Source organism: Carassius carassius, chromosome 42 (assembly GCF_963082965.1).
Source record: "Carassius carassius chromosome 42, fCarCar2.1, whole genome shotgun sequence".
NCBI classification, from domain to species: Eukaryota; Metazoa; Chordata; class Actinopteri; order Cypriniformes; family Cyprinidae; genus Carassius; species Carassius carassius.
This window is the reverse complement of record NC_081796.1, coordinates 22436305-22447801: the sequence shown is the minus strand read 5'-3', so window position 1 is coordinate 22447801 and position 11497 is coordinate 22436305. Positions and strand designations below refer to the sequence as shown.

The 11497-nt window shown below is 33.7% G+C and overlaps 1 protein-coding gene and 1 long non-coding RNA gene across 2 annotated transcripts; one reads left to right on the top strand and one right to left on the bottom strand.

The window, feature by feature from the left end:
• The first annotated feature begins 1374 nt into the window (after positions 1–1374).
• On the top strand, positions 1375–2907 carry LOC132124214 (uncharacterized). Its single transcript, XR_009426729.1, has 3 exons — positions 1375–1547; positions 1725–1915; positions 2637–2907. It is a non-coding gene; the product is annotated as an uncharacterized LOC132124214 (long non-coding RNA).
• A 2666-nt stretch (positions 2908–5573) lies between these two features.
• On the bottom strand, positions 5574–9369 carry LOC132124213 (tissue factor-like). The gene is made up of 6 exons (XM_059535124.1): positions 9110–9369; positions 8861–8969; positions 7849–8042; positions 7571–7755; positions 6713–6881; positions 5574–6321 (listed from the first exon to the last, which is right to left on the bottom strand). The coding sequence occupies exons 1-6, from the start codon at positions 9183–9185 to the stop codon at positions 6176–6178; spliced, it is 879 nt and encodes a 292-aa protein (XP_059391107.1). The 5' UTR covers positions 9186–9369; the 3' UTR covers positions 5574–6175.
• Between the last annotated feature and the right edge of the window lie 2128 nt (positions 9370–11497).

Here is an 11497-nt window from a genome sequence, read left to right as displayed (position 1 = left end):
TGAAGTCTGTTAGTGGTCATTTTATCCTGAAGAAATGGTTGTAGATTGTGTTGATGATTTTGTGTGTGTGTGAATTCAGTTGGACTGGTTTATCGCACATTATGAAACTGGTTACTTTGGGAAATCTTTTAAAAAAGGATGAATGTTGATCTTTAACACACATCAAATGTAAGTGAAAGGTCATTTAGATTAGACACTCATTTGACCTTTCACCCTCCACATGACAATGTATTTTTAAAGTGTCTCTAGTCACCTGTTCCTGGCCAAAGGTGGTAAAACACAAACTTAGACGTACTTCTTGTCAAAAGTGATTTTGGATTTACCTGATTCACTGTACTGTGTTTCAAGCCACAATCAATCTCATTTTAAAAGTATTAGTCTTTAACAAATACTTAACAAGTAACAAGTACGTTAAGATGCAAACATAACTGCATGTGAAGACTACCAGTCACAAGTTTGGAAAAATGTATATACTGTATATATTTTTTTTGTGTTTTTGAAATAATCTCTTACCTTTGACCGGTAGTGAATACAGTAATCATTTAGTACCATTATATATATATATATATGTGTCAAAGTAGCATGGTATTACCATCTGATGGATAACTGTCCTTGGTACCACATTGAAGACTGCATTTGTTTAGTAGTGTAGACTGTTCATGACTTGCTTTCCACTGTAAGTTAATGATCTATGAGATCTGCTGGAGAGCTTCCACTGTAAACTCTGACTAGAGCTGTAGAAACCACATATCGGCTTGATAAGACTTGGCATATTACCAATAGATCACTATAGAGAGTTTTAAATAAATATGTTACAGATCAACTGAGGCTGTCATAGGAACACACAGAAAAACATTTTGAAAAAGATGTGTAAAATATTGAGTATTGTTATTTTTTTAATTCAAATTAAAATAATATAGAAAATAAAAGATAGCTTCATATTAATATTTCATTCATATGATTTTATTATTATTATTATTAAACACTTGTTTTGTTATAACAATAATCTCATTCGATAGATCATACAAACATTTTATTATAATATAACAAAATACTATACAATTATTTTTTTACAATTTTAAATAATGTTTTATATAATATATTTTATGAACACTTTTGGTAGCTGATCATGTTATTAAAAACAAATAATTATGTTGCAATTAAAAATGATTATAAAATTAGGCCACGAGTTAGTTATATATATATTTTTTTGACAAAGTGGGACCAGAGGGGCTCCGTATATTTCTAATCTCTTTCTCTCTCTCTCTTTTTTTTCCTGATAGCCGATAATAACATTCATTTGTTTACTTTGTAAACTGGTGATTGTCGGCCATCATGTGCTTCATTCTTTCACTCTGGGCTCAATACAGGAAGCTTGTCATAAACCACATGTAGTTAGGTGCAATAAAAAAAAGTGTTAAGCTCTTTGTGGCTTGTCATGTCTTTGTGACTCTCAAACCTGTAACAGTTAGCAGGATCTGATCCAGCCGTCCTTGATTTCTCCTGCCTTCAGACATTTTTCACAACATGTCAGGCGAATGAACAAGGTAGAGTACAGTATTCCTGATGTATTTTCTTAATGATCTGTATGAATTCGAAATTGATTACAAGTGCAGAAGAAAACTGGTTCAATGAGAATTTTTCATGTGATCAAGTGTGAAGTTGAAATCTGTTGAATGTGCATTGATATAAAATCTCTGTCTACATGTTTTGTTTCTCTTCAGCTTCTCTGAAGTTTGTTGGAATTGGACACTGGGGTGGACTTCCTATATTCCCCTACAACACGCCACATGAGTTTGGCACGGCCAATGAACTAGGCAGAATCGCTAAGGGCTCAGGTCTGGACTTTGTCCTCAGTCTTGGAGATCATTTCTACTTCAGAGGGATCAGGGATATAGATGACACCCGGTTTAAGGTGACCACCAGGTTAAGTCACTTGTGAACTGATTCATCTCCTCCTAAATTTCTTTCTTAAGTGCTTGTGGAATTTGCTCAAAACTTTTTGAGGGATCTGTTATGCAAAAAGTAGGGTTTTCTCAGGTTAACATGTACAGCTTCAAAGTTTGATGTTGTAACCAGGATCAGATAGGTTAGAGAGCAGACAGTGAAAGTGTACACAGGGTGCTTCAGCTCACTGAACTGTCTTTACTCTCTGATCATCTGATATGGTCAGACTCACAGATGATTGGGTCCCTCTAGTGGCAGAAGAACAGAATGCAGTTTGGATTACTCCTAATCAGTTTTTACAAAATAAAATGAAATGAAATAAAAAGTACCAAGGTAAAGTGTTTTATTTTATGGTATATTTATATGGTTTACCTGGAAAACACAAGTAAAACCAAGAATGACTCCTCATCACCATATTTAGATCAATGTAATTATGATTACTTATTAAAAGCCTAAACACATTCAAATTAAATTAAATACCTTATATATATATATATATATATATATATATATATATATATATATATATATATATATATATATATATATATATATATATATATATATATATATATATATATACTGTATATGTATGTATATGTGTGTGTGTGTGTATATATAATAAATATGTGTAATAAATAATAAATATGTGTAATAATTTATTGATTTTTTTTTATTATGTCTTCAAGTTTTAATGAAGGGCTATTCTTCAGTCTTCCTATGAGAGTGTTTTCTCTCACCCCGCGCTGATGGACGTGTCGTGGTACCTGGTAGCAGGAAACCATGATCACCGTGGAAACATATCAGCCCAGATCGCTTACTCAAACAGATCGGAAAGATGGTGAGTGAGGTCAAAGGTCAAGCTCTGTGTATTAAAGAATGTAAACATGGGCATTCATTCGTTCACGACCACAGTGTACTGCTGTTAATGTTTGGCAGGATCTACCCAGAACTCTACTACGAGCTACGGGAACACCTATGACGGGCTTGAACCTGTAGGTCCAGAGGACTACGTTGCTTTTAAGCAACAAATGAAATGAATCAAGAAGAAACTTCAAAACACCAAGTGAGTTATTAGTACAACAGTAGCTACCTAAGACCCAAATGCAAACAGTCTGCCCAATATCTAATAGAAGAACAAACAACACTGAAATCCAATGTGGATAATCGCAAGAAGTGCTTTTCTTTTACTGGGCAAACATTAGACGTGTAACAGGAATTTTAGGGCATGTTTTTAAAGGCCCTGACCTGCCACACTCCTTCCACGCCTCCATTGTCACATTCTTTCACTTATTCTCTCTCACTTCTTCACCGCCTCAGATCCACAATCACATCCTCTTAAATCTCAGATGTGACTTGGAAAACACTCCTGGCATTTGATACTAAAAATATGACCAGCTCTTAAAGGGACAGTTCACCAAAAAATGAAATCTGTCATTGTTTACTCACCCTTATATCATTGCAATCATAAATGTGGTTTTGTTTTCTGAACAACACAAAGAAGCAATGAAAAAAAAAACAGAATGTACTACATGCCCTATGTCACTTGATTGATAATTTTAAAACCAAGTAAATGTTCTTTTAGAATAATAGTAAAAGTGTCCACTTTCAGGTTGTAGTGTGTTTCTTTTTGATGTGAAGTTTTATCATGTAAATGAAAGAATAACTTACTGGGCTGAAGCAACTCACAGTAGGTTTACTTGATTATCCATACATCAATTTTAAGAAAAATCATCATGAAATGAGAGTATCAAATATGATACATCAGGCTTTTCTTGAATATTTGATGCTAAAAGCATTTAAATATTATTGAAATATATTGTATTTATATTTATGTTTATTTATGCAGGTAGTCTGCTATAAAGATCTCACTTTTATTAATATTACTATTATTATTAGAATTTCATTGTACTTTCTAACCATATTAATATCAACATCTGCACAGAAATGGCATATTTTTGCTGAGTTTGGGCCGCTTAATAAATTTCAAGTGTTTTTTTCTTGAGTATGAGCTCTATATTCTGTAAGAGTCATAAAGCTTGATGTATCAAATATGATACAAAACACTTTACAATATGCATTCAATAAACTATTAATTCAGGATGCAAGACAATGTAAAAAAAAAAAAACGTAATGCAGCAATTTAAATTGGAATGTATAATAATATAATGGCAGAATTAGCATTTTGAGTAATTTTAATTGCCCAGTTTTATGACTTAACAGCCAGATAACAGCCAGGTAAAAGTAAACTCTTTTACTTGTTGCTTAGGTCAGATTTTGTTATTGTGGCCAGTCATTATCCAGTCTGGTCCTTTGGATATCATGGTCCAACCAAGAGTTTGGTATCAAAACTCAGACCTCTTCTGAAGAAGTACAGCATCACCGTACAGCATCACCTTATATCTGTGTGGTCATGACCACAGTCTACAGGTCGGTATCTTGACATTATCAGGTGTATCAGAAATCAAATACTATAACATTTCAATAACACATTTTATTAAAGGTTCACACCAAAATTTACATTTGCTGAAAATGTACTCACCCTCAGGTCATCCAAGATGACATTGAGTTTGTTTGTTTGTTTATCAGAACAGATTTGTAGAATTTTAGCATTACATCTCTGCAGTGAATGGGTGCCGTCAGAATGAGAGTCCAAACAACTGATAAACACATCACAGTGATCCTCTCAACTCCAGTCCATCCATCATCTTGTAAAGCAAAAAGCTGTATGTTTGTAATAAACAAATCCATCATTAATTTCAAACTGATTGCTTCCAGCTAAAATACAAGTTCTGTATCCATAATATGCTTTTCTCCAGTGAAAAAATCAGGACAGAAATATGCGTAGATGAAGCAGTGTTTACAAGCAAAAATAGTTATAAATAGCATCAAACAAATGTGTAATTGAATTTTGATGTAAGAAGACAACATGGGATGGATTTTCTAACTAGAGTTTATGAACTGTTATTTTGACCAGAAGCAACTGTTTAAAGACAAAACACATTTAGATTGTTATGATTTATCAGCTGTTCTGACGGCACCCATTCACTGCAGAGGATCCATTAGCGTGCAAGAGAAGTAATGCTAAATTTCTCCAAATCTGTTCTGAAGAAGAAACAAACTATATGGCTTGAGGGTGAGTAGATTTTTAGCTGTTTTTGTTTTTAGTGATCTGTTCCTTTAAGCAAATTTATGAAAGCATTAGTGATAGAAATAGTGAATATTATGGATGCTAAAGCATCAGCAGCATCATGCAATCAAGCTATAAGTATTTCTATTTCATCAGTTTATCAGAGAAGACGATGGAAGTTCATACGTTGTCAGCGAAACTGGAATTCCCTAATGCAGTCAACCAGACGACAGGAGCCTTTGTGTACTCTGAAGTCAATACAAGTGAGATGTTGATCAGTTACATCCAGGAAGACGGAAAGTGTGTGTACCAGACATCCATCCCTAAATGGAATTTTACTAATTTACAATTGGGGGCACCATTGAGCCATTTCCCTAATTGTTCAACATCTCTATGAGTTTGAATTTAAATATGAGTTGGATTCTCAGAACTATGTTTTCTTATAAGGCACAATATAATACAATGAAGTTAGACAATATAATGACAAAGATCTGCATTCTGAGTCCACATGCGCATTTTTGTATATTTAATTGTTTCTTAAAAATAAAAAAAAATCCACATCAGTACCATTCCTACTGGATTCACAGGTTTGTAGTACAGTGATAAAGTTTATGTAAAAAGGGCAACAATAAACCAGATTTTGACATTATTTTATGATGTCTGGTTAGCCATGTACAGTTGCAATGTGAACTTAACAGAGTGTTTTGTTGTTAAAACACAAATATACTTTACAAACAAATAGTTTACCACATTAATAGCTAAAAAAATAAATTAGTATTCTTTCTTTTCATAAAATATGCTCTGATTTTGATTCTCCCAAGTGCGTACAAAAAACCCATCATAAACCATACAGTATTTCTGTTTGTTAACAAGTAGATGAAATTAGGTAGTGCTTCTACAAATGTTTATACAGTACACTTCAGTGCCTGACTAAAGAACCCACCACCTGACAGTATAAAGGTCTTGTCCTGCTAAATTATATGTCTAACATATCTACATTTTGAGGTTTCATAGAAACACAATTTTCCCACTGTTGTATAGTGGAACAGGATGCTATATCCTCCAAATTAGATGTACCACACACAGCATCCACACTCCTCACACACCATTCAGTGGTAGTCCCTCTTTTCCTGTGTGTTGTGCTCTCTTCCTTCGTTTGCAGCAAATCACGATGACAATAACGATTGCTGTTATTGCCAAAATGATAATAAGAATGGCTCCGGCTATGACACCCATGCCGTACTCTGCAAAAACATTACATCATTGTCATTAAGGTCACTTAACCCTTGGTTCAATGAGTTTGATGGACACTGCAGAAATTTTTCAGTTCTGTTGATCCTTAGATACTGAGACGATTAATTTAAAATCCACCCAATGGACACATTTCTTATCAATTAGGAGTGCTATCAGTTGCATTAAATGTCTCTGTGAAACACACATTCATAGAGATATGATACTACATCAGCTATCTGACACTTCATAAAGGGATGGGTTACAATCCAGATGAGGAGAGAGAGTCTATTTTGGGAAGATGATTCACTTCCTATTAGACAACTTTTCCAACGTTTACTTTTCCTGGGACTGTTGAGCTGAAAATCTCTGACAGGCCAAAAATGTAAAAACTTCAAGCATTACCTTCAAAGATAGATGGGCTTTCTTCCGGAGAACACTGGATGTTGCTGATCTCCCCGTGTTGTTTGTCTTGAGCACGGAAATGTAGGAAGGCCTGAACATTAAAACAGTAACTCTCTCCTCGGTCCAAATCCGTCAGCTCAATGATGCTGCTTTTTCTGATCTTCTCTTTCTGAAGAGGCAAACACATAACATATGTAGAATCTAAATACTGTATACTGCCAGCCAAAAGTTTGGAATAAGTATGATTTTTTTTTTTAAATCTCTCTTATTTACACCGAGACTGCATTTATTTGATCAAAAATACAGAAATATAATTACAATTTGAAAGAGCTGTTTTCTATTTTAATATATTTTGAAATGTAATTTATTCCTGTAATGCAAAGCTGAATTTTCATCAGCTGTTACTCTTCATTTGTCTACAGTGTCACGTGATCCTTTAGAAATCATTTTAACATCCCGATTTATCATTTATTATTATTATTATCAGTGCTGAAAATAGTTGTGCTGCCTTTTTTGAGGCTGAATTCTATGATGAATAGAAATTCATTTAAATGTAAATATTTGGGTAACATTATACAGTACATGTCTTTACAGACAGTTTTGATCAATTTATTCCATCCATGCTGAATAAAAGTATCAACTTCTTTTAAAAATCTTTCTGACATTTTCTGATTGGTTGTATACTTTTTGGCATTTTTGTTATATTTTTGTAACAGCCGTAATTAATGTGTCCTACAAAATGTATCGTGTTGAGTAAAATCTGTTTTTTATTTGAACTATAATTAACATCTAAGTAAAAAAAAATTCTAATCTATTTCTATAAGATAAGAAAAAAGCGAGATACAGGAGAACACTTACCTTTCCCGTGCTCTTGGCTTTCCTGTAGGTAATTTTATACTGCAGGTTGTCTCCAAAAACATCCCGAATATTCAGTCTCTTTTTATCCTCATTAAAGAGAGCTGTGGGGATGTCTTTTACATGCAGCGTTGTCTTCTTTTTGTCGCTGCTTACTTCTATTGTAAACTCTGGTCTGCCAATAGTAGCTGAAAGAGAATCAAAGTAGAAGATCTTCATAACATTTCAAAAATCTCCATGTTATTAAATGAAGTAAAAATCAAAGATGCAATGATACTGACTGTCATAGTAAGGGGAGAATTTCTCCGAGGTGACATGAGGGAACTCAACCAGATCGGAAGAGACGCCCCGCATGGGTTCAGACAGGATGTCAGCGCTGTAAGAGGCATTCAGGTTTTTTAACCCTTCAGTCAGGTCACATTCAGTTTCCATCGTCTTGATACACTGCTGCATCCGTTCTCTGTCCTGGCCAAGTCTACAGTCATTTACACAGACATTCAGATTGTGAAGAAAACATTTGGAAATAATAAATCATTTTACAAGAGAAAATGTGACAGGTTGGTGCCTGCTGTAACAAGTCCTGGGTGTGGAACTATGCAAGAGTTGCCAAATCTGAGAGTTTCTGAACCAACTAACAGTAAAATCATAAGTTTAACTGACTTTAAAAAAAGTGGATCCAAAGTTATAACCTGCAGAGGTCCATTCAATGCACTTTTAATAGAAATTAAAAGAAAATGAAATAGAAAAATGTAATACAATAGAAACAAAAAAATAATACATAATATAGCCTACACTTTTATTGCCCTTATGCTTCACACATTTATCAGCTTATGTTTGTTCATGTTCAGATGGCAGAGTGAGAAACCTTTTGATATAATCAATGAATTATGACTTGATTGGTCAGAATCAATATGATCTAGTACTGTATTAGTAAGTAATATTAGATAGCGGCCATACAACACGGCAAACGTTACTTTTTATTGAGTATTTTCATTACTGTATTAAAATAAAACATGCTATGCAACATATGAAGCTCATCTGTACATACTGTACATTTTAATTTTATATTAAATCTGCAAGGGAAAACTGTAACAGGTTTCACCATTGTTTACTATTATTAAAACTATATCTTCTTTTGACATGTTGTAATAAATGAGATTTTTAAATTAAACCTGAATTGGAATATTTACTAATTCTGGCACATTTTCCATAACTCTGCATTCACGATAATGAATAACCTGACTACTAACTTTATTACAATGACAAAAAAAAAAAAAAAAAATGAAGACTTACTGTGAAAATTCAACAGTGTATGAATAATTCGTTGGTTTTGGACTCCATGTTAATAAAGATTTAAAATTGATAGAGGACCAGGATACGTTCTGTGCTTTTGGAAAGTTATCTATAAAATAGAAAAGCAAATGAATCAATACGTTACTTTTGAATAAAAATCATTATTAAAACGAAAGAATTGTTTTAAATAACTGGTTAACAAACGGAATAACACGCATTCAATCGTTATGGCACAGGTATGTGACTTACCTGAGGCGCAAGCCTTCATGAAAAATAAAACGAGCACCAATGCACGCAAGTGAAATTTCAATTGCCTGTTTTCCATACTATCCGAGATTCGAGGTGGCAAAATCCAAAGATCAAGTAAAACTCCTTTTACCAGGTAGGATAAAAATGAAGGTATAACCTCGTCCCAGGTGGCTTATAAATATTCTTGACTGTGTGTGTGTGTGTGTGTGTGTGAGCGCAGGAAAACCAGACAGATTCCAGTCGTGATTCTAGCGACACTAATGAAGCCCCGCCCTTTAGGACAAGTGGGTCTGTCTACTTTTGCATATTGCCATTTATGGATTTCCTCAGTCATACAGTTGATTACACAAACCACTAAAGAGCTTTAGTGTAAAGGAATGCATGTTTAAAAGGAAAGAAATATATGTTTATATAATTATTAAATTGTATGTATTTATTCATTTGAATTATTTATAAATGTATGTCTCTACCTTAAAAAATATATGTAATATATATATGACTATATATTAGAATTATTATTTCATACTGCTGATATTAAAAATGCAAGCTAAAATAATTGTTTTTTCTTGAGCATAATTCATTCTTAGAATTACCGGGAAGCTGAGCTTACTTAATTCTCCAGTTAATAAAATAAAATAACATTTCCACCATGTTTCATTAAACCTTGACCCTTTGCCTTCACCAGTACACCATCTGATGTGTTTAGTCACTCTTTACACCAACACATGTGCATTGACATATTATGCAGGAGAAATAAATAAATAAATAAATAAATAAATAGATGTCTTTATATAAATAGATCTCAAATGAATGCATTATGTCACGTAAAAAAGGCTTTCAATTGCTTATGGGCATAAACTCCTCCAATGACCACTATATGACAACACTAAATATTACTCATGACATGCTCACGATTTGTATTTCGGGAAGTATGACTGGAGTTCTGTCCCAGTTTCGGGAGGTATGTGACGCTGGCACCTCTGAATACCAGCAGGGGTCTTTTGCCCATTCAGAGCCTTATGCTAATGAGCAGCTGGTACCTCACTCTCGCTTGTGGCTTTGCATGCTAAAACGCTTACAGGATTCAGTGCTTCTAGTAAAACTCACCCAAAACCACTAAGAGATATGATAAGACTGGGAAAAGGAAGTTTTCCTGAAAGTCTCATCCTACTGTAGGCTACTGTTTGAGAATCTCTTTGGGCAATTAGCAGTGCCAATTGTGTAGGGATATTTAATGCCTAAACGTAGGTTTTGTCAAGAATTAACAGCTTTGAGCTGTTTGAAATATGTTTAATCAAAATAAAATATAATTTATGTGTGGTAAAATAAAATAAAAAAATAAAAATAACTTACTGTCATGACTCTACGTTTTTGCTAGGATGTTGCTATGTAGTTGCTATGGTGTTCCAGTTTTTTTTTTTTTGTTTTTTTTTAGAGGGTAGCTTACAGGCCCAAGAAAAACAAGAGCCCCCAAGTGTCAGATCTCTCCTTCAGTATAAACCCTGACAAGAATAATTCTCTAATTTACTGCATGAACAAACGCTCTCTTAGAAATGTTAATTCAGTGTTATCTATAGTCTTTAAAGGAATAGTTCACCCAAAATTGAGAATGTACTCAAAATGAACTCACCCTAAGGCGGCAGCCCATCCAAGATGTATTATTCATGATTCTTTGGAGCAGATTTGGGGAAATTTAGCATTACATCACTTGCTCACCATTGGATATTCTGCAGTGAATGGGTGCCATCAGAATGAGAGTCAAAACAGCTGATAAAAACCACACACACAAATAAAGAAACTCATTTTTGGTTGACCTGTTCTTTTAATAATGTTCTTAAAACAGTAGTACAAAAGCATTGTTTATATATCATTCTTGGATCATTTTAGAGAACATTCAAACACATTCAACATTCCAACAACATTTGCATAGTGCTTTAATGGAATGCTCATAAGAATAAACGACATTTTGAACAGTCAGAGAACATTCGAAAATAAGATTTTCATAACTTAATAGGAATGTTAACAAAATGTTCTTGGAACATAATTTTGTTAGCTATGATTATTTGAGATTCCTTTCAACCATTTTATTGACTGATTTTAAAATGATGAATCTGATGGGTTAGAAAAACACATTTTGCACAGTTTTTGAGATATGATTCATGCTGATAGCACAAACAGTGCTGGACTGGAAAAGCTTGATATTTAGAGTTATGGGTTCGTTCATAGTATGCACCATTAATAAAAAATGTACAATCATGAAATTATGGTAAATGGGACAATAGTTAACTATAACTAGTGTGACCTTGGCGCCGGTACAGGATGGCTGCCTCCGTGACGTGCTCTGCATATGTTTTTGTCTTTTTGTTAGTTTGTCCTGTCTTTAGTTAT

Coding starts and splice junctions, on each gene's coding strand:
- LOC132124213 (XM_059535124.1), bottom strand. CDS start 9,185: ATGGAAAACAGGCAATTGAAATTTCACTTGCGTGCATTGGTGCTCGTT. Junction 7,756..7,848: donor ATTCTCCCCTTACTATGACA/GTCAGTATCATT, acceptor ATTCTCTTTCAG/CTACTATTGGCAGACCAGAG. Junction 6,322..6,712: donor AAGCCCATCTATCTTTGAAG/GTAATGCTTGAA, acceptor ATGTTTTTGCAG/AGTACGGCATGGGTGTCATA.